The following is a 27,580-nucleotide window of genomic DNA, read 5'->3' as shown; positions in this document are numbered from 1 at the left end:
GACAAATCCTTTTTCTCAAGGTGCTTTTATGTGGGAGGGCTGGGAGAGGGAGGAAAAAGAAAGCAGAAGGGGGAAACTAATAAATAAGTAAAAAAATGTATTATGTCAGGTGGTGATCATGCAGAAAAATAAAGCAAGGATGTGGATAGGAAGTTCTGGGGGAGGAGTGGGAGGAAAGAATGTTCTAGACAGAGGAAATAGCAAGTACACAGGTCTTGAGGCTGAGGAATGCTTGGTGTGTCTGTCCATAACTACAGGTGGGTGTAGCTGGAAGGAGATGAGGATGGAGTAAAATCACACAGCTTGAGGTCAGAGGAATCCTGCCTGGGAATGGTGGGCAGATCATGCAGGGCATGTGTCCATATTCGGCACTTTGGCTGTTGCTCTATGATGGGAAGCCACTGGATTTTTTGAGAAGAGAGACATAATCTAATCTTTGTTTTTTAAGGACAGTCGGCTGTGTGTAGGTGTGGGGGAGGGAGGGGCGGAGAGTGGGATCGGGTAGGACATAATTGTTGAGAGATGATGGCTTAGACCAGGACACTAGCAGTGGGGAGGGGAATGAGGAGTGGTCATTTTCACCATATATTTGTGAAAGCAGAGTCAACAGAATTTGCTGACGAATATGATGCTGAGTGTAAAGCAGAGAGGGTTCAGAGATATGGAAGTTCTGAGGACAAGGACTTTTCTCTTTTATTCAATGTCATATACCTACCACCTAGACAGTGCCTGGCATCAATATATACTCCTTGAATAAACGAAAAGGGTAACTGATTTGTATTAAACCCATTTTCAACTTAGTAAATAGCAGTTAAAACATCCACAGTCAAACGAAGTACTGTAGCAACCATAATTTCAGCAATTAAGCAGTGAAAGGTCTTTCAATCCTTTCCTCCACAAAGATCGAAGTTAACTTTGCTGCATCTCTGGACACCCCGTTGCCAACGACCCAGCACTCCGTTGGTAAGTGAGGCTGGAGGTGGGGGTGGGAGAAATTTCGTGGAAGCTAAGTTTGCAAAGCAGGTACTTTTTTTTTTTTTTTTTTTAAACGGTTATTTGGGGTGAGGAGTACAACAGAACCTAATGTTCCCTCAGGCCACCTACAGCACTGCTACTGTTCCCATATCCTTCAACTGGGCATGAAGGCAGCTTCCCACTCACTGACAGTGGCGCACCCTGTACCCTCCACCCTCTCTCTTCAATACCCCAGGGCTAAACGGCCTGACGCTCCTCTCTCCCGGCTAGTGTGCATTCTGGGCCAGGGCGAGCCAAAAGGCAGAGGGGCCTTCGTGCCGCAGTGTCGGGTGCAGAGTCAGGCTTAGCCTGGGCGAACTTTCCAGGCCAACGTGAAGTTTTCCTGTCTTGGGTACATGCGGGCCCCACGCGTCTGCGAGTTGGGGTTAGTGTGTCAACAGGGTCAGTCCCCGTAGCTACTTTGCGAAAGCTTCGAGGCGAGCGTGAAGTCAAGGGCTGCGGTGGATGGGGGTGAAAGGCCTCCTCGCCCCACTGCCTGCACCGTCTTGGGGCAACCCCCAACCCGCAGCCGGCATTTCCCTTTAATGCGCGTGCCCGTCAAGGTCCTCGCGTCCCCTCCCCTCAAGCCACCCCGTCGGCCTCGGTTTCCCCCACTTCTCTCCCTCCTTGTCGTTCCTTCCCCGTGGGACGCCCCTCGCCCACCCCTGTCAGAGCCCGGCCTGCGCGCGGGACCCAGCTGTCACTTTACTTTTCCACGCCGCCTCCCCACCCCCTCTCCCGACCAGCGGGGCAGCCCGCCCGGGCGCGCGCCCGCCCCCGCCCCCTCGCGGCCGCGCGCCGGAGGAGGAGGGGCGGGGGAGGAGGTAGGCGCGCGGCGCCGCACGGCCGACGTGGGGCTCGCGCTCTCGCGGTCTCTCCCAGGCGGGTGCGCGGGGACGCGCACTCACGGGTGCGCGCGCGGACGGCCGGGCGGCGGCGGCTCCCGGAGGTGGTGGCTTCACTTTCCAGGACTCTGGAGCAGCCACAGCGACAGCCGCGGGCAGCAGCCTCAGGAGCCGGTGCTGGAACGGCCGGGGGCGGCGGCAGCGGCGGCGCTGAGGGTGAGTCCGGGCGGGCGCGAGCGCGGCGAGGACAGGCGTGGTCGGGTGCGTGGTGCGTGGGTCCGGCTTTCGGTGACTAGACGGTCCGCAGGGGACATCCCGTCCCTGGGGCCTCCCCAGTCTCCCTCCCCCTCGCGCGTCGGCAGCTCTCTCCCCGGGCTTCGGCTCGAGCCTGCGACCTGCACGGACACCCCCCTCAGGTATTCGCTCGGGCCGCGCGGGTGCCTCCCCTCCTCGGGCGTCCTCCCTCTCACTAGCGTCCTCCTCACTCCCCCGACCTCCCTTCCGCGCCGCAGGTCTCTGCTTACACCGCTCGTGTCCTAGTTCCCTCCTTCCTCGCTCCCCGGGCCCGGTTCCCTGCGCCCCCTCCCGCGAGCCTCCTGCCCCCGTTTCTCGCCCTTTCTACCCCTCCCCCTCCTTCCCATCCCCCCCACTTCTGCCTCTCCTCTCCCTGTCCTCCTTCTACCCCCTTCCGTTCTCAGTTCCCCATCCTTCTCCACCCTCCCAGCGCCTTCCTTCTCCTAGCCGCATCCTGGAACTAAGTCTTTGCAAAAGTACAGGATAAATGTCACGGTGGAAAGTGCCCGGCTTGATCTTTTGCTATTTTCCCTAATTGCATAATTGCTGCACATGGTGTCTCTCCTGGCGAGTGCCGGGTCTGGCTCCTCCGCCGCCGCACCCCGGTGGCCCGCCCGGAGAAGACCTTGTGGGGTGTATTTGTGTGTGTCCTGGTGTGGGATGTGTGTTGTATTGGTCTTTTGTGATGCCTGGCGCTTGTCACAGTTTGGAACCGAAGCTCATTTTTCTCTGGTCTCTTCTCTGCAGCCCCCACTGGCCTGGTTTGAAACTGGATTCCCTCTGTCCTCTCCCCCTTCTCCCCCCACTCCACTTCTCCCCCTCTTTTCTCCCCTCTCTCTCGTAATGTTTTGATCTTTTTGCCCTTTACAATTTCTAATGAAGATAAAGCGTGGATGTCCAATCCATCTTCCCTTAAGGAAATTAAGGCCGCTTTAGAAAGACATCATCCTGTGCTTGGTGGCTGTTTAGACCTATTTGCATGTTTTCTAAGATTCATCGTTTTGTATTGTGTATTCTTGAGAGTCTACTCAAATATTTTCATTTAAAAGTACGAAAGGAAGTGCTAAGGTTTACCTTCAAATTATCTCGCGGTTCTAAAAGATTTTACCCTCTTCTTAGTTTTTAATCCCTGATTCTTTAAAAAGTATGTTTCTAGATATGTGATAATTCAGTCTGCACTTTGTGAATCTAAATATTTGCCTTTACTACGGCAATTTGGTTGCTCCTTGGCTCTTTGGAGTTCTGTATGTGGGCTGAAGCTGAAGATAGAGTGTTTTCATATAATGCTATACCCCATTCTGTTTCCCCTGCAGCACCTTTTATCCCCAAATCAGGTGTTCCACTATTATTTTCTGCATAAATGTCTTTGCAGTTAAATTTAAAGCTGAATATTGCTGTGTGCATATACTACATATTTATTTTACATTTTAGAAAAGTTTAGAAACATGAGTAGGAAGACAGCAAGATCTGTATGACAGAATTAAACGCTTTCCTGTTTTAAAAGCTCAAATGAACCCTTGGTTTTGCAGTTTTATACTAGTAGATACTGTTATAAGGCTTACCTGGATAGTAGGCTGGATTTATGGAATGACTATAGTTGCCTTTATGTAGTCAGTAATATTTCAAGCCAAATCATTTCATTTTTATGGAACACGTTAGTTTCGTTCACTGTATGTTGCTAATTTCCAGGACTGTAATTACAACGTAGGGTACATAGCTAATACAAGCTTAGACAGTTTGTGTTGAAGAAGTAATAGAATGTAAGCCTCTTAACATAGTTTTAGGAAGGACTGCCTATTTTATGTTTAAAAATTAAGTTTTACTTTGAGTTACGAAGTAAGCATATTAATTTGTATATCTCAATATCTTTGAAAATATCATTGGAGAGTAGCTCTTTGTTTCTAACCCTGGGATTTAAGTTTATCTTCCCTGTAGATTAGATAATGAGATCAGATTAACTGTTTAGGAATTAATTTTAAAATGCGAATTTAGAAGATAATGTTTAAAGAATTTTAATTCAGAAATTTTTATTCATTTGTACTTTAGAGAGACAAGACATCAATTTTACACTTATGACTAATTAAATTGATTTATGCACTAGTTTTTCTTCATAAAAATTCATTGCACCTGAGTGGCACAATAATTTTTTTTCTATACGTTTTCTGTAAGCAAGCATTCAAAAAACAAACCGAGAAGTTCCTTTTATTATTGATATTTGAAAAAGAGATGTGAAAACTTTATTTCTAAAAGTTCCTATAGTGGTTATCAGTGGCCTCAGATGGATTTATCATTTGTAGGTTAACATTTGGATGAAATAGGTGTCTTAAGTCGAAAGTGGAAATAATTATTTTCCTTAATGTGAAACTAGAAATTACGCTTCTACTGGGGAATTTCTAATAGTATTTTTATTAGTTCTCTAGTGAGACTAATTTTTACTTTAGTCTTCCTCTGATATTCAGCAGTAGTTTATGAAATTTGGGTTTCAGATTATGGTTCAGATCACATCATTGAGCAATCTTTTTAAGTAATTATATAACTATGGCATTCGATAGTATGTGAATGCACATAAATAAGAATATTGAGAAGAATGTGTGGCTTTATAACGAATGTGATACACAACTGAAACTCTCGGCATAGTTTATTAAATCATAGTTTATTAAACTGACGCTGCAGCCTCAGTATAGAGCATATTATTTCATTGAGGTTCCCGTATATTTATCATGGAACAGATTGCTCCTGTTTTAAAATGCATAAAATGTTTTCTCACTCATTTCACATTTCTTAAGGTATTGCTGGCAGCATTTTGCTGTATCTGAGCACCTTTCCCTGAGGATTGTTCTTGTTTTCACTCTGATGCATGCTGCATGCCATTATGTACATACTTAGAAGGTTTTAAACTTCTGATATATTTTAACTGAAAGAAGTAAGGTGAAAAAAATATTAAATCCAAGAATGAGAATTTAGAGTAAAATAAAAATGAAAAAAAGCAAGAAATATGTTATGACTTTTAGAGCTAGATGTGAAACATACTGATATAAAATTTCAGTATTCTATTAAGTGACTTTAGTGCTCATAAAAGATGTCACAGCTGTGGAGACCGGCGCTCTCCATTTACAGAATAGGCAGAAAAGTAGTCACTTTTCCATTGTATGTTTCAGAGCTGTTGAGGCAGACCTGTTTTTGTGTGGCATGGGGAGCTGTTGGGGTTGAAGGGCTGCTGGTGGTGGTGTATGTGGCGTGTCAGTGAAAGGATTCACTATTTTCTTTTGACTCTCTGAGGCTGTTTGCTTCGTGATGCCTCCATTCTTTGGCAGTGCTTTTTGGTTTGTCTTAACAAAAATTTCAGTCTATTAAAGATCGGTGTTACAACATTGCTTTGGCTTAGAGCAGACTACAAGTTAAATCTTTAGTAGTGATGAATTTTTATCAGTGTCAAATAGCTATCCATTTGGACTAAATTATAGTCATTAAAAATTTTGCTTTATTTGAGGTATCTTTACCTATTCTTATTGATCATATCAGAAACAGTTTTATTTCAAGCCGTAATTTGAATAAGAGTAATCAAAAGGATCCATTTCAAAAGAAATTTGTTCAGTGTACCTTTAATTTTTAAAGGTATATTTTTTGTTGTTAATGGTACTTGTTACGTATAGGTATTTGTTTTTAAAGAGGTGTCTGAGAAGGTAGCTATACAGTGCTCAAAGTGATTATTAGGTGACAAAACCGTAGTAAGCACAAGACCTTTTAGAGTCTGGCCATGGGTTTTGTTGGTTCAGTTCTGGATTTGTCAGAACACTGTAAGCTAGTCAGCTCATAAGGGATGTATTCATAGTCATCAAACTCAGAAATTGATTATGATAGAATGACAGTTGAGATAGTCCTTTTCACTTACCGGAATTGTTTGTGTCTGCTGTCTAGATTATAACAGCTACCTAAATATCAAGCTATTGAGGAAATTGAGTTGGTAATCAGAGCTGCTTGGGGAGCCTGAACTCAGAGCAAAGGGAATTTGAAAGCCTTGAGGGATATTTTAGCTAGACTGTGGGGAAAAGAAAAAAAAAAAATTCTTCAGTGTCTCACCATCTCTTGTGAAATATGGTTGCTTTAGTATATAGCTGAATCAATGCTGATACCATCATATGGTTCAATTTTTATTTAGAATCATGCAGTCATGCAGGCCTCTGTGTTCTTCTGTTATCACAAAGGTTACTTAAAACAATTTACTAGTTTGGAGAATTTTAACTTTAGCCCAGCCCTGAGGATGTATTGATTGAATAGGGATTTGAAAGAGTCCTCCCGTTTTTCTGTTCCCACAACTATTTGTACTAACCTTCGTTTTTGTACTTAGCAAGTTGGCTAGTCCAGGTTTTTCACAGTTGTGGGACCAAAGGGTTTAGCACAGCGCCTGGTAGAGAGTAGACCCTTAGTCATTTTTTTCTTATTTTTTGTAACAGCATTATTGATACGTGATTCACATACTATAAAATTTACCCTTTAAAAATGTACAACTCTGTAGTTCTTAGAATATTTATTATTAGAATTGAGCAGCATTATCATTATCTTATTTAAGAACATTTTTATCACCCCACAGGGAAGCATCCTACCCATTAGCAGTCACTCTTCACTGCTCTCCCCTCACTCCCTGGCAACCACTTACTCATTTTAATTTTTTTATTATTATTATTATTTTTTTGAGACAGGGTCTTGCTCTGTCACTCAGGCTGGAATGCAGTGGTATCAATCATAGTTTTATTTTTTGTAGAGATCGAGTCCCGCTGTGTTGCCCAGGCTGGTCCTGCCTGGGCTTCCCAAAACATTGGGATTTACAGGCGTGAGATTTACTACTGAATTTGATGTTTATGAATTTGCCTATTCTGGACATTTTATATAGTCAGTTTGTGGTCCTTTGTGGCTGACTTCTTTCACTTACAGAATGTTTCAAGGTTCATCCATTTTGTAGCACGTAGACACTGTATTTCATTCCTTTTTATGGCTAACAGTACATTATGTGAATATACTACTACATTTTGTTTATCCATTCATTCGTTAGTGGATATTTGAGTTGTTTCCGGTTTTGGTTATTATGAATAATGTTGCTGTGAACGTTTCATGTATAAATTTTGTATGTTTTCATTTTACAGTACATTTTGAATGGATGAAGGAAAAGTTTTAGCAAGTCCCAAAGCTGCATTGTTTTGTAAATGACCAATTTAATCCGTTTTATATTGAGATTTACTTGTTTTACTTTGAGGTTCATTCTCTGTGTTCTGGAGGTAGCTTACTGTAGTCCTCCTCACAGCTGAATAAATGATTTTTGATTCTTTAATCCAGGATCTAAAATGTCCACTGAGGCACAGAGAGTTGATGACAGTCCAAGCACTAGTGGAGGAAGTTCCGATGGAGATCAACGTGAAAGTGTTCAGCAAGAACCAGAAAGAGAACAAGTTCAGCCCAAGAAAAAGGAGGGGAAAATATCCAGCAAAACTGCTGCTAAATTGTCAACTAGTGCTAAAAGGTATCTCAGTTATTATAATCTTTTTATTTTTGGTATCAGTTTATCATCTTAAGTTCTATTTTTCTCTTGCATTTAGTCATTTTTTTCTGGGATTGTCGGCCATGAACTTCGTGGATTTTTCTTTCCCCTTCAAGATGATCTCTTTTACATGGTTTTAGCCATAGGGAACTTCAGTATTTAAAGTCAGTTAAATGGCATGGCAGATTCATAAAATATATTTCCATAGTGTGTTTGTGTATTATTAGGGAAGCATATACAGGGCGTGCATGTAAAATTGCAGTGGTTTCTTTTATGGTTACTTGACCATAAATTTTTTTTTTCTGTTCTGTAACACAGAATAGAGATTAGAAATCTTTTGAAGTGGTTATCGAGTGAGTGACAGTTTATTTTCCACTACTCCCAGTTGGTAAAGTCAGAAATGCCGACATTAGCAACAAGTGCTTCTTGGTTTCATTACGTTAGTCAGTGGATCCATCTTGATACAGATTTTTCTCTTTCTCTGGAGAGTAGGTGGATCTGGAAAGTAGGTATTCGAATGGTCTTCTGTTGGTACATCAATCTCTTAAAATGATTGGCATGTCAATGGACTTAGAGGGAATCTGTTTTGATATTGTTACATTATAGAATATTCCTTGGAAAACAATTTGAAAGATAAAGTAGTGTCTTTCCTGATCCTGTGATTTTATGTTCTTGCTTTGTTTTCATATATTTTATATTGCCCAAATAGGAAGTATAAATAAAAGCGATCTGTAACTTTTAGGCATAGTGGAATGCCTGAATGTTGAATTACAGCTTTATATGTTATTTTATGGTGTGAATTAAGGGGAACTCCTTTCTCAAAGATAAAAAACCATTATTATGTTCTAGTAGACCTTGTTTCCCTTTGGCTTAGTCAGTCTACAGAGTAGGAAGGAACCTTCTCAGGCCCCTTAGTGAGAGATGTTGGAGGGATGGTGAGTGGTTATTCCAAGGTACTAGAGTATTCAGTTTCCCTTTCATGGGGGTGTATTGCTGATCTCTGTTGAAGGAGCTGTTTGAAAGTCAGAGAGCCCTGAACTTTAAACGTTTAGACCTGTATACTAGAACATGCTAGGGTGAGGAAGAGGGTTCAGTTTGTTTTGCCATCACACTACAATTACAGGGGACTCAGCTGGCTGACCCTTCTGTTGCCAGACCACAACACAAATGACCTGCTTAGAAGTGACCTGGGAAATGGGGGGTGGAGTTAGGATGGGTAAGAAAAGTGAGGAATAGAGAAAATACAACATTTAGGTGAAAGAAGGAAGTCGATGTGGGTGGGAAGGAGATGTTCAGGTACAGATTGTAGTTCCATGTAGATGAGGAAAATCTAATTCAGTCCTCAGTGTCTGATTGGGTTTTTACGGGGCCTTTTCAGTTTGTCAGAAAAGGGCAAGGATTGGTTGGCCAGGTCTGTGGGGAATAGGGTTCTGCTGGGCCTGCGTTTTATTCTGTGATTGCTAGTTAGCAAAGTCACCTGTTGTGGTGAGGCTCTGCCTTTTCCCCTAACTGGGAGCACCACTATAATATACCTTAAAATCATATTTCTTGCATGATATACCAAAGACCAAATTCTGCTTATGAAAGATGTACTGCTTTATGTGTGAACATGAGTTTTTCAAGTACATGGGTCATCTTTATTTTACTACACTATATGTAGAAAGTACAGATTATTCAAACCTAATGATAGATTTCATGAGGGAAAAATATGGAAGATATTTTTCTGCTCTGTACATAGGAGATAAAACCTAGTTTAGTGATAGTGTATGTACAGAGCACAGGACAGTGCCTGATTGGCAGTAAATAGTAAGTGGTTGTGTTGCGTTGGTGAAGGTAAGAAGTCTCTTTTGAGTTGCTTCCTGGCTGAAAGAATCCCTCCATTGGCAAATTCTTGGGAATCTGTGATTATCAAATTGTGGTTCATGATCTTCCTCTAGAAAGATCTTCAGTTGGTTTTCGGGTGCCACTGTATGAAGTGATGTAATTATTTACTATTTATTTTAAATATAAAAATGTGGCTTTGCTACTAATTTTTTAATTAAAAAAAAAACTTATTTTCCCCTCTCTCTTCCTCCAATTCAGCTGATAGGGAAGTTATTGGTTCTTTGCCATTTCTGCTTAACTTAGGAAAAAAATTGGAAATTATGAGAGCAGAGGACCCCGCATCTTTTAAGTTCACTGTCATATCCACAGTGCCTAGCAGAGTACAGTCACAATATTTACTTACTGGTTGCCTTGGAACCCTGAGCTTATTTTAGGGATCAGATTTTCCATGGATATTAGGATCTTAGTACTAGTGTGTTCAGATTAAAAGTTAGAGGTAGTTTCAGCATAAATTTTATTTCACACTCTTTTGTTGATAATCATTTTTATTCAGATGAGAAGTCTTTCCCAAATAGTGTCATTTTATGAGAAAGAGTAGCATTGAAGAGCTTGAACTCTAAAGATGGGATCTACGTTTGAATCTAGGTTCTTGCATTTAGTAGCTGTAGCTCTGTGGTCTTTTCTTTCTTTCTTTTTTTTTCTTCCTTCCTTCCTTCCTTCCTTCCTTCCTTCCTTCCTTCCTTCCTTTGTTTCTTCCTTTCTTTCCTTTCCTTTCCTTCCCTTTCCCTTTTCCTTTCCCTTTCCCTTTCCCTTTCCTTCTCTTTTTGGCAGAGTCTTGCTCTGTCACCCAGGCTGGAGTACAGTGGTATGATCTCCAACTCCTGGGCTCATTCAATCCTCCTGCCTCAGCCTCCCAAGTAGCTGGGATTACATAGGTGTGTCACCACACCAGGCTAAATTTTTAATGTATTTTTTGTAGGGACGAGAGTCTCGCTGTGTTGCCCAGGCTGGCCTTGAACTCATGGTTGCAAGCGATCCTCCTGCCTTGGTCTCTCAAAGTGTTGGAATTACAGGCATGAGCTACTGTGCCTAGCCTCTGCGATCCTGATGTATAATTTAACAGCTGAAAGCCTCAATTTCTTCTTTCATAGGAGGAAGATGATAATGGTACACTGTTCACAAGGTTCTTGTGAGAACTAAATGTGATAAAGCATTGATTCGGCACATAGTAAGCTCTCATAAACTGATGCTGTCACTAATAGACTTTATGTCAGTTAAAGTCTGCAATGATGTTTTCCAAGTCTGTTTGGTACAGACTTTGGAAAAATGAGGTATATATTAACCTTGGAGGCCTTAGTGATGTTAAACTAGAAATACTCAGATGCCGTAATTAAATACATTTTGTAGTAACTTAGGAAAGTGCTTGCACGTAGGTGCTCAGTTATATGAAATGTACTATTAATAATTGCTGTAATGCAGTAATTATAGAATTAATAAGCTGATACAGAAATATGATTTGAAAAATCTCATTTGTGATATTACAGAATAGTGATATATAATACAGAAAACATTTAAGTGGGTATTTAAACAGTAGTAGAAATTAATTTCTGTCTCAGAGTTAGGAGGAAAGATTACAGTTACATCTTATATGCATTTTTGCTTTTCTTTGGCAAGAGTTTGTTTCTTAAAAAATTGTCATGCTCTTATCACAGTCTGTTCTCTTGATATGTCTATATCACTCTTGTTATATTTGCAAGTCTGTAGTTGGACTATATCTGCAGTGACAGATTTAGATTATTTTGATTAAATTGACTAGTCAGTTCAATAAAACATCTATTTTGAGATCTTCATTGAATTTATTCTGCTTCTTTTATGGGTTGATACATCTGTAAATGTGAATTTTAAATCATATTTATTCTAAATTAACTTTGTTCAGAGTAGACATGGTGATTTTATTTTTGGACACTCAATATGATACTATTCGAGGTGTAGTTTTTGGTTTCAGACTCTAAATTTTTGTTAGGTTGAAAAATTGATTCCACTGTATTCCAGTTTGAACTTTTATCTTATGGGCTCTTGTAAGTTTGTTTTCCACATGAGAACGAAATAGTACTTTTACAGATAATCTTTTGTAATTACTGTATTTTATTCATTCTAAATGCACATTTTAAAACTTTTTAATGTTTCTGAAATTGGGACACATCTTAAAATTTATGTGCACAATTATTGATGGTGTGACTTAAAATCAATGATCTTTTAGAATCATATGTATGTAGTATTTACCACCATCCAGAATGAAACGCTAGACTTCTTATTTGCTATGGCAGTGTGTTTTCTAAAGATTGCTTTGACATTTAAAAAATTTTAATTATTAGTTGCATGACGCTTTCTTGAGAATAAGGTCATTTTGGAAGGTTTTTGCTAGGTGATTCAATTGATTAGAATAGACGGTTTTTAGGTTGACTGAGGATTGTAGTCTGTAAGGGAATATAGAAAGTTATCTAGATGAGATGAAGGGTTTTTAAAAAATTCCTGCTAAGAAATTACTTTGCAAATCTACATATCCACACATTCATGTTCTACTTGACTCTGAGTAAATTTTTGAATTTTCTTTAACCCAAGAAATGTGTGTGTGTGTTTTAAACATGTTAGTACATATACACTGCTTCATTTTTCTGAACCCCTTTTCCAATATATTGATGTTAAAATAAGAGTTTCATATCCTCTCTGTTCTGTATAATTTTGGTACCATATTCTTCATTTAAGTCTGAATGAATCATGATTGTTATGATTCCCCTCCCCTGCTATTTTTTTAAAGCAAATAACAATCCTACACAGTACTCTTATTGTACTCTTATCATTCATTCCTGAAACAGTTAAGGTATAAGGTAGAGTAATATACACTGAAATTTAATTTGTGTGTTGCTTGTGACTTGTCTCAGTAACAATGGGCAGTTGCTGACTTCTGTATCACACTAGCTTAAGAGGTGGCACTGCCTTATGGAAATTGGAAATTTAGGCAATTGTCCAGGTGATTTTTGTGTAAAATAATTTTGTCTTAAAAGTTCTGATGAGGAAAGTCTTTTTGTTTGACTTACCAAGATAATAGTTCTCCATCTTTCACCTTACCAGTATAAAATAATTAGCCTTAGTTTTCCTTGTCTTTTAAATGGGAACTGATAAAACAGATACTTAGAGAATTCTGTGAGATTTACCGGATCACTTTTAATGGTAAAAGATCATCATGGGAAAGGTACATTGTAAATGTGAATTATTGATACTTTTCATTTTTCTTCACCCTAAGAGACAGTGCCTGAAATAGGTACCTTCCTTATCCCCACTTGTCAAGGCTGAGAAACTTAATACATACCATGATCACAACTTTTGAGATAGAACTGAATTGCTGTCATTGAAAACAGCAGGACATCTTACAACCGTTTAAATAGCAATTCTTAGTATAATCTTTTCTGTCAAGAGAAATACAACCATTTTAGGTAACAGTGGCTCAAAATATATTATAATATTATTGACTCACTGCTCAGACTTGTTGAATTCATCAGCAAATTGCTTTTTATATTGAATAATAGAGACTTAGAATTATAGGGATCTGGAGTTCAACTTTTGTATAGAACTATATGACAGCAAATTATGATATATCAATTTTTTTTCCCTTAGAGACAGGGTCTTACTCTTGCCCAGGCTGGAGTATGTGGTATGATCATAGATCACTGTGGCCTCAAATTCCTGGGCTCAAGTGATCCTCCTGCCTTGGCCTCCTGAGTAACTGGGACTATAAGCACACACCACCATGACCAACAGTTTCCCAAATTTTTTGTAGAGAAGGAGTCTCACTGTGTTGTGCAGGTTGGTCTCCAATTTCTGGCCTCAAGTGATCCTCCTGCGTCTGCCTCCCAAAGCCCAGGGATTACAGGCATAGCCACCAGTACTGAGCCTGGCCCAGAATTTATGAGTTTTTTGTTTTGTTTTTTAAAAATCTAAAGGGCAGTATAAATATAAAGCAAGATGTGTTGTTTGAAAATTGCAAAGAAGTTTTTTTATGTTAAAAATAGTTTTTTTTTTTGACAGCTTAAGCATGCTTTTTATAATGATTATTCTTTTGGTTCTCTTAGTTTAAAAACAGTTTTTAAAAGTTGTTCATGTTTCTGATAATAAACAGTACATAGATTTTTTTTTAATGAAAAGTAACAGTTTTTTTTTATCCATCCCCTGCCCCTAATTCTCCCAATTCCATTCCCTTGAAGCAGACTGTTTAGCTGTCTTTGGTCTTATTCCTTCTGTTGGATTTCTGTACAACTCTAAATAATACACTTATTTCTCATTGACTTGTTAATTGAAGTAATATCTTTTGATTCCCTGCTCTGAAATATGAGGATTTAGTTTGCTTATCTGTTCTTCCTTTCTTTTCCTTCCTCCCAGTTAATGATAGTTAAAAATTTTTAAAAAGATTATTTGTTGCCTTTATACTCTAAAAATATATATTTAAGCTTCTATTTCTTATTCCTACAAATAACATGTTTTTTATTCTCTACTTTGTAAATTGGGGATAATATCTTCTCCATCCACTTTTAGCTGGTTTATATTAGCTACACTTAATTTTACATCTTCAAGGTTAATAACATTTACTTTGTACAGTGCAACCAACAACCAGTCTTCTATGCTTTGTCTGTAAGTAAAAGACCAATAAATTGTACGTTTATTATAAGTGTAAACATTAAATGCCAGACCAAACAGCATATTAGGATTAGATTAACTACAAGTCCAGTGTCATGATCTCTGGGCTTCTCAATGAGTCATAGCATTTAGGCAAAATAGATCAAATCTTTCTCTCCCCACCTTACTCCCAATGTCTGATGCTTAATTAAAGTTATTTTACATTTTAGTTTGCTTCATATTTCATCTGTGACTTTCTTATGCAGTTTTTCTTCCTTCTGGGATTTCTGATTACTTCCCCCTATGTCCCCTTTTGTAGTCTATTTTATCTGTATACACCTGTAGCCCCCTCTTGCCTGTCTCAGCCTGTTTGATTTACACCCATTTGTTTTGTCTTGCAGAGATATATTGAAATTTCTCACTCATTGGTGACCACCACCCTTCTCTTTGGTGTTTATTCCTTTTTTGCATTTTCTGCATTTCCCTTTCCCACCCTGAATGAGTGGTCCTGAATGAGTGAGAGGTGAAAGTGTGTGTGCCTAGTTTGCCATCTTTAACCTGGACTTAGCCATTTAATTTTGAAGTGTCTGTTGTATACTTTTGTATGAAATCCATAAAATGTGTTCTCCTGTATCAAATCTTTGAGCTTATTGTCATTTAAATACAGGCAATATGTACTTTGTATGCATATAAATATATCACAGAATCCATATTAGAAGGAAGTTACAGTGTGTTAAAAGAGATCAGGAGTTTATTCTAGTTAACCTCTATTTTACAGGACAGAAAACTGAGGCACAGGGAGAGAAAGCAAGCATGTATGAGCAGTGTTCTTGCCCAGGGACTCAATTTAATGGCCTAGCAGAATTACAATGAAATTTTCTTTGACTTTGAATTTCTTAGCCGTCCTCTGATTCATAATGCCTCACCAACCTTGAATCACATGGTTTAGAAAAGTGAAAATTGTATCAGTAGCATGCAGTTCCTTCGGGAAGTTGATACCAGTTCTATTGGAGGGGTCCCGTTTATTCTAGCAGTTTGTTGTCTTGAAAAAGAAGTAGAATGAAATTGCTTGAGTGTAAATATTTTTGCTCAAATTCTTGTTTTGTTTTTTAAAGATACTTTAATCAGTTATTATCCATATACTGTCACAATAATTACCAGACAACAGGCATCCAGCTGTTAATAACCCCATATTTAAAAACCAAGGCAAAGGAGAAGAAACGGTTTTGAGAATATTTTGGTATTTGATTTAGCAAAGCCTACATTTAATAAGGTATGAATGATAGTTAAGGAATTGCTAAGTATAGTCTTAGAAAACAGTGGCGCACTTTCAGCCTTTTTATACGTACATAGGATGTTAGATGCAGTTAAAAATAAAACTAGAATGTAACACATGAGGATAGTTAGAGCAGGCTTAAAAATTTTTTTTTGGCATGAAGCTCATGAAATGATTTAATTGCTTATGTAATATTAGGATAGTTCTAGCCGATGAAATAGTGTTAAACGTCGAAGTCCCAACTTGCTCCAAATTAGAGGCGCCAGGAAGGAATACCATATGCGTCTTGATGGCAGTTTCAGGTGTTGGAATGAGATCCTGAATCTTTTCTTCACCATTTGATTCTATCAGTCAGGATGCTTGAATTTAACTTAATATCAGCTTTCCATCCTGTATGGGAATGCTCTAATACAAAACAGAAGTTAGAATGACCCATGAATGGTGTGGCAGAAATTTCCAGCTTTAGAAATGTTAATTAGTGCTGTCAGTGGTTCAGTGAAGTCACAGTGTTCCTTCCACAGGTTGCATGTACTGATGGAGTCATCTTTTAGATGCATCCTCAAAACCCTGGCGGAAATTGCTACTTTATTGTTGGATGTGATGCTTTACACAGTATTAGTATTTCAAACTAATATACCAAAGGGAAGTATTATTAAAACATAATGTTTTAATGAAATAAATTGTTAAGAGTGAGGATATTTTTAACATAATGTTCTTTGTCTTTATTTTAAAGAATTCAGAAGGAACTTGCAGAAATTACATTGGACCCTCCTCCCAACTGTAGGTAAGTACTTATGGTTTTTTATTTACTTGTATCTTTTGTGGAAGGTACATTTGAACTGTTGGTTTTATGTGCAACTGTTGTTGTAATCTGATTAATTAGTAAACACATCATTGTTGTTTGAACTTAAGTGACTATGGAAGATAGTGGTTTTTGTCATCTCTATGCGGAAATGGAATGTTCAGCAAGTATGTTTGTAGTGGTAGAACGGAGTTGCCAGAAGTAGTGTAATGCGGTAACAATAAGACAATGAAATTATAGGGTAACAAATACAATTACCTTTTAGTGGAAGAGGTGTTAGGGCCTTAAGTGGTTTTTTAATGATAGAATAATAGCATGGCTAAAATATTTGCTATGTTGTAATTTTTGTTATCTTGTTGGAATTTGATTTTTAAAAGTGCAGACGCATTAAATAGTATTTCTTCATGGATTACGTTACTGTGGTCATTGGTTGTGACTAGGTGAGATTGGGTGATTTGAGGCAATGATGTTAAATGTAAAACTGTCTCTCCCTTTATGATCATGACCCTGAATTTTCTGGTCAGTGTTTACTTTTAGGAAAGAAAAGTGCTTACCTGGAAATGGTTAATGTTATACAGATACATGGACAAAGAGGAGAAAAATAACCTCTTACTTTAAGCTACTGCCTTGGGTCTGGAGCAGTGGTTAGAAGATGACTGATTATTTTTAAGACACTTATTTCTGTTTTGAGATGAGGTCAACGTTGGAACCAGGCCAACCTGGAGTTTTTCTGGTTTAAAATGATAATCTTATGCATTGAAGGTGGAAGGGCAGATTAAATAAAAATCTTCCCAACATTGAATGCAGGTAGAATTTATTGCTTGGTATGATATCTGACTTCACTGATCTTACTTTTATGTAAAAACAAAGATAACAATGGTGAGAATTAATGAAAGTGAAAATTTTGCATATGGCTATATTGATAGTTGGCTAGTTGACAACTATTTTGTGTAGGAAAAATTCTAATAGGACTTACTTTGTGGTGAATCTAATATGGTTCTTTAAATGAATCATATACAGTTTATAAACTTACAGTAATAATATTCAAAGAATGTTTCACTCGAATAGAACAAATATGTCTTTGTTAAGTAAAACTGTTTAACATAAGACTTTTTGTCACTCTTACGACCGTATTACATCAAGCTGTTTCAGATGGCAGATGATTGTTTAGCATTTGGTGGTCAATGGTTGTAAGTGGATTGATTTGTGGAAAAACTCCAGTTTGAATTAAACCTAACATCCTTTGTTTCTTAGGATATTTGTTTTAATGGTCTGAATCTTTAAAAAAATAAATCATGCTCTTAATATATTACATATATTATTTTTGTAACCTTTTTTATGAACAATTGAACTGATAAATAAGTGAACTTAATTCATTCACTTCTTTGCTTAAATTTTGACAACCCCAATCATTGGTAAAATGAGCAACTTTGTTTTAATAAGTTTGTTTAAGACTCATTTTTAATAAATGAAATCCACATACAGCATCACGTGATGTAGACTGCAATTTTGCTGTTAGATGACTGAGAAAAGGAACTATATAAAGATTATTGTTTAAATAAAATAATTGAACCATAGTTCTGTTAAAGGTAAAAAACATTTAACTATAGTGTCATCTGAAATTTGGAGGTTTACTTTGTCTTTGAGCTTAGTTAATTATAACATTACTAGTTCATATGTAAGCTCTTCATAAATAGAGCAAAATGTTTATTACAGGTTTTAATTTTTAAAAATTAGAAGTAACTAAAGATACCTACTTTAGTTAATTTCCTGATGGGAATTTCAGGAGAATTCTCACTTGTGGGCTGAGGATTGGACAGCTGATAAGTTTGCTTTAGAAGCTACGTTTGCAGTACAGTGGCTTTGGCTCCTTTTATTGATTCTAAAACAGTTGCTTGGACTGGGTCAGGCAGAGAGAAAGGTTATTTACCTTCGTGTGGCACTCCCTTTGGCAAGCAAAGGATCCTCTGTGCTGTAGCTGATTGATAAGTGTTGATTAACTAGTTTTACATTTTCTGTGTGCTTGTGTTACTTAATATGGATGTTTGGTGTGCTTATTAAGTGCATCACTGTGGTCTTTGGATTGTTTGGTGTCAAATATTTGATTGTGGTTTGTAGTTAATCTGCCCATCTGTATTTCAATGAAAATGTGGTTACCATCTTCAGAAAGAGGTTAGATCATAGTGTTAGTTGGGCTTATTTTTGGTTAAAGTTAACAGTGCTTTTGTGGTTGATTTTTACAAGTTCTGCACTGCCTGCATTGGCCTAATGACTGTAATGGATTAATTTATCAAAATAGTGCGAATTAAAGTTACCTGCCTAACAGAAGTCAGAGTCCTTTACTTCATCAGTTAAGTCATACCTCATTTCAGAAGAAAGCATCCCCTTACTCTACTCCCTTTGTGGATTACCTCTCCTATCACACAAGTCTCTCAAAACCCTGCCTTTTGGTTCCCTGGGTAGTTGTTAGTCTGCTATCACATGTAAAGATTATATGCGAGGGAACATCTGTGGGTTTTACCTGTTTAGTCAGAGAGTGGAGAATGATTTTTTCTATTGGTTGTCTGGGTAGGGGTGGGTGGTTGTCACATTCCATTTAGAGTGTGGTTTATCCTATTTTCGGGAACATTAAGAGACTGGGTTCAACCCAATACTGTGTGTATGTCAGGTTAGATGGAACCTCTGAATTTTGGTGCATCTCTTATGTGATACCTAGTTAAGCTGCTTTTGGAATCATGTTGAAGGAACTGAATGTGTTTAAGCGTTGTACAAATCTGTTAAAGAAGTTGAGAATATCAAGTCACCCCAAATTGCAGCATTCAGTGTAAAGTTTTATGTAAGGCATTTTTTAGAGAAAGTTATTCTAATATAGTATTGGTTAATTTTTTTTCAGGTTTTGAAAAAACAAATATTATTTTAAAGAACATGCACAAATGATTTAATAGATTGAATTCTTTCATATAGGAAATATATGCCTCTACATATTTCAGTTTTTTTCTCACTTTATTGTTGTCTTTGAAGTAAAAATGCAGTAAGATAGTTTTATTTTTGAAGTTGGGTTAAATAAGTCATTCTTTTTAAAAACGTTACTCATAGTTTAATGGGTAAATATTTTAAAAAAATTTACAGCTAAGAAAAAATTTCTGCTCATAAAAATCATGGAGTCTGTAGGGCCATCGGCATAGAAAATTGCACATCATTTGAGTGAAATTTGGTCTATGCTTAGAGTATTTCCTGTAAGTAGTGGAAGGTATTTTTCTTGGCCTTAACGTTCATGTTGGATAACATAACTGACCCATGACATTTGCAAGGGCTCTATCCTGAGGCCTTCACAGATCCATTGATCCGTAAATGTTTTCATACTACTGCTGAGTTAGAGGTGCTGGGCAGTTGGTTAGAATTGCTTGCTACCTCGGTGCCTTGCATACCAGCTTAGATGGATAGAGTGGATCAAATTGTTGCTCCCTCCTTGCAGACCTCTAACAGGTAGATTCACTGCCCCTTGTAAATGACTACAGGTTGTGACTTTCACAGTTCTTCACAAATTGCTTAAAGCAACATCTTAGATCTGTGCATGTCAGTGTGTTCATTTATAATTCCTCGGTGCTAGTGGAGAACTGGCAGCTAGTGGGCCAGAAAATCTCCAGATTAAAATTAAAATTAAAATTGTCATCATCCAAAGGATAACTTGTTCCCCTGTATCACAGAGAAGCTAACTTGTTCAAATGCTATTATGATCTGCTATTTGCTAAAGTTTGCATTAGGTTTATGAGCAGGGGAATGACAGAGAATATTCATTTTTGGAAGAAAAGACTAAGGTAAAATGAAATGATTTATTGGAATTTGATTTTTGGTCTAGTAATTGAACAAGTAAAAGGAGGAAGTAAACCAAAAAGGAGGATGTGGTTATACTAGCAGTTTACACTTTATTTCTGTATGTTTCAAGGATCTGCTCATGGAACACTGGTGCTGCTTTTTATTTGATAACAGCTTTATCGAAGACATAAAGTGTAAAATTCACTTATACTTTTAGGTTTTTAGCATACTCACAGAGTTTTGTAATCATCACAGTCAATTTTGTAATATTTTGAAAACTCCCAAAAAATAATCCATGCCTTTTAGCAGTCACTCCTTCCCCATTTTCCCCCAACTCCTTCACCACCAGCCTTCGGTAGCAATTAGTCTACTTTCTGTTTCTATAGGTTTGCCTTATCTGGACATTTTGTATAAATGAAATCATACGTGCTTTTTGTGTTTGGCTTTTTTTATTTTTTATTTTTTTTTACAAAGTTTAATATTTTCAAGGTTCATCCATGTTGCTGCATGCACTAGTACTTCTTTTTTTTTTTTCCTAAGACGGAGTTTCGCTCGTCGCCCAGGCTTTAGTGCAATGGCACAATCTCGTTTCACTGCAACCTCCGCCTCCTGGGTTCAAGCGATTCTCCTGCCTCAGCTTCCTGAGTAGCTGGGATTACCACCATACCCGCTAATTTTTTAATTTTTAGTAGAGACGGGGTTTCACCATGTTGGCCAGGCTGGTCTCGAACTTGATTACCCTAGTACTTCTTTTTTAAAAATATTTTTAATTGAGGTAAAATATACCTACGTGATTTACCATCTTTACCATTTTTAGTGTAAAAGTTCAGTGAATATACATTTATATATTTATATTCTTTTTTTCCCCTTCATCCCCCCCACTCCCCTTCCTGGCCTCTGGTAATTACCAGTCTATTCTCTCTTTTTGAGATCTACATTTTTAGCTCTCATGTAAGAGTGAGAACATGTGACATTTGTCATTCTTTGCTTGGCTTGTTTCACTTAACCTTTGCCTGTGGTTTCATCTATATTGCTGCACATGACAGGATTTCATTCTTTTTTATGGTTGAATTAAATATTCCATTGTGTGTATATACCACAGTTTCTTTATTCATTCATCTGTTAATGGGCACTTAGGTTGGTTCCGTATTTTGGCTATTGTGAATGGTACTTGGGTAAACATGGAGTTGCAGATATCTCTTTGATACATTAATCTCCTTTCTTTTTGAGGTATACTGATATGGTTTGGCAGTGTCCCCACACAAATCTCATTTTGAATTGTAACTCCCATAATTGCCACGTGTAGTGGGACTGATGGGAGATAATTGAATCATGGGGGCGGTATCCCCCATACTGTTCTCGTGGTAATGAGTAAGTCTCACGAGAGCTGATGGTTTTATAAAGGGAAACCCCTTTTACTTGGCTCTCATTCTTCTCTTGTCTGCCATCATGTGATACATACCTTTCACCTTCACCATAATTGTGAGGCATCTCAAGCCAGGTGGAACTGTGAGTCCATTAAACTTCTTTCTTTTGTAAATTGCCCAGGCTCAGGTATGTCTTTATTGGCAGCGTGAAAATGGGACTAATACATATACCCAGTATAGGAATTGCTGGATCATGTGGAAGTTCTGTTTTTCATTTTTTGAGTAACCTCTGTACTATTCTCCATAGTGGCTGTATTAATTTACATCCCAACAACAATGTACGAGCATTCCCCTTTCTCCACATCCTTGCCAGCATCTATTATTGCTTGTCTGTTTGATCTAAGCTATTTTAACTACAGTGAGATAATATTGCATTGTAGCAATGTTGAACATTTTTTAATGTATGCTTTGGCCATTTGTGGGTCGGTCTTCTTTTGAGAAATGTCTGTTTACATCTTTTGCGCCCCCCCCCCTTTTTTTTTTTTTTTTGAGTTTTGTCTCTCTGTCGCCCAGGCCGGAGTGCAGTGGCGTGATCTCAGCTCACTGCAACCTCTACCTTCTGGGTTAAAGTGATTCTCCTGCTTCAGCCTCCTGTGTAGCTGGGACTACAGGCACATGCCACCACGCTTGGCTGATGTTTTTTTTCTTTTTTTTTTTTTTTGAGATGGAGTCTCACTGTGTCACCCAGGCTGGAGTGTAGTGGTGCAATCTTGGTGCACTGCAACCACCGCCTCCAAGGTTCAAGTGATTCTCCTGCCTCAGCCTCCTGAATAACTGGGATTACAGGCGCGTACCACCACACTTGGCTAATTTTTGTATTCTGAGTAGAGACGGGGTTTCACCATGTTGGCCAGGCTGGTCTCGAACTCCTGACCTCAGGTGATGCTCCTGCCTCGGCCTCCCAAAGTGCTGGTATTACAGGCATGAGCTACTGTGCTTGGCCCTTTTGCCTATTTTAAATTGGATTATATATATATATATAATATATATATATATAATTTGTTGTCAAGTTGTTTGGACTCTTTACATATTCTGGTTATTAATCCCTTGTTCTTTGTCAGATAGATAGTTTGCAAATATTTTCTCCCATTCTGTGTGTTGTCTCTTCACTTTGTTGATTGTTTCCTTTACTGTGCATAAGCTTTTTAGGTTGATGTAATCCCAGTTGTCTATTTTTGCTTTGGTTGCCTGTGCTTTTGAGATCTTACACAAGAAGTCTTTGCCCAGACCATTGGGTTGTAGTGTTTCGGTCTTAGATTCAAGTCTTTAATCCATTTTGGTTTGATTTTTTTGTGTATGGTGAGAGATAGGGGTGTAGTTTCATTCTTCATATATAGTTATCCAGTTTTCCCAGCACCATTTATTGAAAAGACTCTCCTTTTCCCATTGCATGTTCTTGATGCCTTTGTCAAAGATGAGGTAGCTGTAAATGCATGGCTTTATACCTGGGTTCTCTCATCTGTTTCATTGATCCATGTGTCTGTTTTTATGCCACTACCATGCTGTTTTTATTCCTATAGCTTTGTAATAAATTTTGAAATCAGGTAATGTAATGCCTCCAGCTTCATTCTTTTTGCTCAGGATTGCTTTGGCTATATGTAGTCTTGTGGTTCCATGTAAATTTTAGGAAATTTTTTTCTTTTCTTTTTTTTTTTTTTTTTTTTTACTGTTTCTATGAAGAATGTTATTGGTATTTTGATAAGGATTATACTGAATCTGTAAATTGCTTTGGGTAGTCTTGTCATTTTAAAAATATTATTATAGTTCTTCCAATCCATGAATATGGAATACCTTTCCCTTTTTTTGGTGTCCTATTTATTTCATCAGTTTTATAGTTTTCTTTATATGAATCTTTCATTTCTTTGGTTAGATTGATTCCTAGGCGTTTTATAATTTTTGTAGCTATTGTAAATAGGATTGCTTTCTTGATTTTTTTTTTTTTTTTTTTTAGGTTATTTGCTGTTGGTACATATAAATGCCACTGATTTTTGTGTGTTGATTTTGCATTCTACAACTTTGCTGAATTTCTTGACAGTTCTAACAGTGTATTTTTGGTAGAGCCTTTAGGTTTTGACATCATGTAATCTGAGAACAAGGCTAATTTGGCTTTTTCCTTTACAGTTTGGATGCCCTTTATTTCTTTTCTCTTGCCTAATTCCTCTGGCCTTTATTCCTGCTTGTTACCAAATAAACTTGCATTTTTATGGATATACCACATTGTATTTTTCTACTCATCAATTGATGGATATTTCTATTGTTTCCACTTTTTTGCTACTATGAATAATCCTGTTATGAACGTTTATGTACAGGTTTTTGGGTAGCCATTTGTTTTCATTTCTCTTTGGTGTATACCTAGGAGTGGAATTGCTGGGTTATATACTAAGTCTGTGTTTCCTGCCAGCAGTGTTTGAGGGCCCAATTTTTCTCTACAAGCTTGGCAGCACTTATTGTTGCCCCCTCCCCTTTTTTTATTTTTTTAACGATAGCTATCCTAGTAGATACGAAGTGGTATTTTGTTGTGGTATTGATTTGCATTTTTCTGATGGATGATGGATGAGCATCTTTTCATGTGCTTATTGTCCATTTGTATGTCTTCTTTGGAGAAATGTTAGTTCAAATCCTGCTCTATTTTTTAATGTCTTTTTGTTGTTGAATTGTAAGAGTTTTTTAAAAATGTATTTTGGATACAAGTCCTGTACATCAGATATATAATTTGCAAATATCTTCCTCCAGTCTGTGGATTTTTTTTTTTTACTTTTTTGATAGTGACCTTTGAAACATAGAAGTTTTTGCTTTTTATGAAGTCTAAATATCTGTTTTTTCTTTTGTTGTTTGTGCGTTTGGTGTCATATCTTAGAAACCATTGCCTAATCCAAGGCCACAAATATTTATGTCTGTATTTTTTCTAAGAATTTTATAGTTTTAGTTTTTACATTTTGGTTTTGATCCTTTTTCAGTTAATTTTTGTATGTGGTATGAGATTAGGGTCCAATTTCTTTCCTTTTGGCTCGTGTAGACCCAGTGTCCCAGCACCACTTGTTGAAAAGACTGTTTTTCACATTGAATTATCTTGATACCCTTGTTGGAAATCAGTGGATCATAAATGTGAAGATTTATTGCCGAACTCTCAATTTGGTTCCATTGGTCTGTATGTCCCTTCTTATGCCAGTAGCATACTGTCTTGATTACTATAGCTTTACTGAGTTTTGAATCAGAAAGTGTAAGTCTTCCAATTGGTTTACTTTTTTCATTGTCTTAACTCATTAGGTAAGGCATTCCCAGCGGAAATGGGAAGAGGCTGTGAGTGGACATAAACTGTGTCATTTTACTAATCATGGGAGCCATTTTATAGAGGAAAGTGTGGTTTTTTTAGGTGGTAGTGGTTGTTTTTTTGAGACAGAGTCTTTCTCTGTTGCCCAGACTGGAGTACAGTGGCACCATCTTGGCCCACTGTGACCTCCACCTTTCAGGTTGAAGCAATTATCCTGCCTCAGCCTCCTGAGTAGCTGGGACTACAGGCGTACGCCACCATGCCTGGCTAATTTTGTATTTTCAGTAGAGATGGGTTTCATCATGTTGGCCAGACTGGTCTCGAATTCCTGACCCCAAGTGATCCGCCCTCCTTGGCCTCCTAAAGTGCTGGGCTTACAGGTGTGAGCCACTGCGCCCAGCCGAGAAGTGTATTTTCCATATCATAGTAACTAAAATGGTATGTAGGGAAAGTGTGTGTTGGGGGGGTATTTTTTGAAATTATAGAGTAGGAAGGTATTGAGACAGAAGTTGGAAACAGTGTCTGTCTGTGTGATCTCTACAAGGAACAACCAATGCAAAATCTAATTATTGTCACTGTTTTTCTTCTCTGGTTATTGTAATATTTGTACAGCAGTTTTTAACTCTTGAAGGATTTCTGTATGTGATGTCATTTAGTCTTTTCAACCAGTCTCTAAAACTCCTGAGATTAAGTAACTTGTTCAAGGTTGCCTCAGCTTCCTAAAGTGTTGGAATTACAGGTGTGAGCCACTGCACCCAGCTGGGAAAACATCTTTAAGGAAGGGTGTGGACTTGGCTTTGAAGAATGGGTGGGATTTGGAAAGGTAAAAGGAAATGGGGATTGGCTTTAGGTAAGAGAATGAATGGGAGCAGAAACGTAAAAGGGGAGAATTTAGTATAGTTATTCTTGGGACAGTGAGTTTGGCCCTCCTTCCCATGTAGGAGGTAAGATTTGTTAGGACTTTCTAGGAAGGGTGTTAAAATTACCAGTTGCTATAGTTTGAGGTATAAATACTGAGTAAAAGAGAATGAAATTGAAGTTTCGATTTAAAAAAATCATGTCATAGAAACTAATTTGTAATATGGAGTAGAGAAAGATATAAAGAGTTTGGGAATCCAGTAAGAAAAGTGTTGCATTAATATAGGTTCAAGGTATATAAGACCTGGTGATGTGATACTAGGAAGACCAAAAAAAAAAAAAAAAAAACAGTGGAAATGGGAGACATTTTTGGACTGGCCCACCTTGTTGATGGTGTGGTTTTGAGAAACAAAGTTAATGATGTCAAGGATGACTTTAAAGAGTGTAATATTTGTAGACTAGAATGGTGATACTATTGGCAGAAACAGATTTGTCTCTATTTATGGCCTCTACAGATTTTAAAATTGATAATACATCCCTTTTTGTTTAGTTTGGCTGCCTGGAAACTCATAGCCTTATTTGCTCCTCAGTGTTAGTAATTAATTGCATTTTGTATGGAAACCTCAACTCTCTGGTTGTATTTTTGTTTTTCTACCCTTTTCCCTCTTGTATATCCATATCTTCATTTGTACTTTCATACTACATACATTTTTGTAAGCCAGCTCAGAGTCTTTTGGAGGGAGGCATATTATTGGTAAACGTACAATATGAATAACTGAAAGTTTATGTGAATGTGTATTGGTTAGCAAAATGCTGGCATAGTTTTTAAGAGGAGTCATTAACATGATAAAATTTAAATATACATTGAGGACCTATGTTATTTATTTAGGGTACTGAATTATTTGTATCCATCCCTTCTTCCTTTATCTAAAACAGGTAATGAGGAATATTTTTAATTCAATCCTGTGAGTTCTTGACTCAGTTGCTACAGTGTTGACTGGTTTTGGATAGACTTTTTGAAGACAAAAAAACTTTAAATGACATTAGAAATACGTGTACTAAGTGACTGGAACAGTTAGCAAGAATGGAGTAGCACCTGCAGGTAGGATAGCTGCAGAGTTGGAGTATGTGTACTGTGTGAGAGAGAGTGAGAGAGCATGGTCTTACCTTATGTTCCATTGGCAGTTCAAAATTTCAAGTTTGAAGCTTGTTTATATTCTCATTTCTGTACTTTCTTTTATAATTTTTAAAATGAGCCCCTTCATTACTGCCAAGAGTATATTTTCTTTTTGCCTTTACCTTGAGGCTGACTTTTCACCTGAGGTACAACCAGCATAGAACTTTAAAAGGCTGGCTGCTTGTTATTTCAAATGGGGAACTTTATGTATAGTTGTTTGCTGTCATGTACCTGTACTTCAAAACGGTATTAAGGGAAGACATAACTGTCTCAATAAAATCACCACCAGAAAAATTCTTTGCTTTGTTATTTCAAAATGTTATTGTTTAAGTCTGCCTTTAATCATAGTTTTAAAAGTATTTATTTGCTAATAAAAGAAAATGTTGAATGGTAAAGTGAGTTTAGTGTCCATTACTTCTGGTCTTTTAATTTTTTTAAAATTCTTTACTGCTTTAAGAACAATAAAATAATGTGTCTGAAAAGTATATATTAAATGATCACACTGGGACTGTATTTTATAATAGCAACAGAACATTTTATTATTTAGTTTGCCCAGCTTTATAACTAGTTATTGTTTCACTTTAGAGATAGGAAGGAAGTGTCATGTTACCCTCCAACATGTAATATTTTAATTCCCATACCCCTTTTATCTTTTAAGATATCCTGAAACTGTATTCTTTCATGTATCCAAATTTCTTTACAGTGATTATTATGCTCATTGATTTAAAATTAATCACCTAAGCTGTATTGCAAAGAAATAAAATTTTTTAGT

General features: G+C 37.6%; 1 protein-coding gene across 2 annotated transcripts; it reads left to right on the top strand.

Annotated features, from left to right (window-relative positions):
• The first annotated feature begins 1,820 nt into the window (after positions 1 to 1,820).
• UBE2E2 (ubiquitin conjugating enzyme E2 E2) lies at positions 1,821 to 27,093 on the top strand. 2 transcript variants are annotated; one of them, XM_031935265.1, is made up of 4 exons: positions 1,821 to 2,075; positions 7,485 to 7,668; positions 16,191 to 16,241; positions 24,770 to 27,093. In XM_031935265.1, exons 2-4 carry the CDS (start codon positions 7,493 to 7,495, stop codon positions 24,771 to 24,773), a joined length of 231 nt encoding a protein of 76 aa, XP_031791125.1. In that variant the 5' UTR covers positions 1,821 to 2,075; positions 7,485 to 7,492; the 3' UTR covers positions 24,774 to 27,093. The 2 variants fall into 2 exon arrangements, with proteins under 2 accessions (XP_031791125.1, XP_031791126.1); XM_031935266.1 differs by lacking the exon at positions 1,821 to 2,075 and adding an exon at positions 2,128 to 2,275.
• The last annotated feature ends 487 nt before the right edge of the window (positions 27,094 to 27,580 follow it).

The sequence above is a fragment of the Piliocolobus tephrosceles genome, chromosome 2 (assembly GCF_002776525.5).
Source record: "Piliocolobus tephrosceles isolate RC106 chromosome 2, ASM277652v3, whole genome shotgun sequence".
NCBI classification, from domain to species: Eukaryota; Metazoa; Chordata; class Mammalia; order Primates; family Cercopithecidae; genus Piliocolobus; species Piliocolobus tephrosceles.
The sequence above is the reverse complement of the archived record's forward strand: the minus strand, read 5'-3'. Positions and strand labels throughout refer to the sequence as shown.

Bases quoted from the DNA above. Each gene is read 5' to 3' on its own strand.
- UBE2E2 (XM_031935265.1), top strand. From the start codon at position 7,493: ATGTCCACTGAGGCACAGAGAGTTGATGACAGTCCAAGCACTAGTGGA. The intron at 7,669-16,190 runs GTATCTCAGTTA...TTTATTTTAAAG, and splicing joins TTGTCAACTAGTGCTAAAAG to AATTCAGAAGGAACTTGCAG.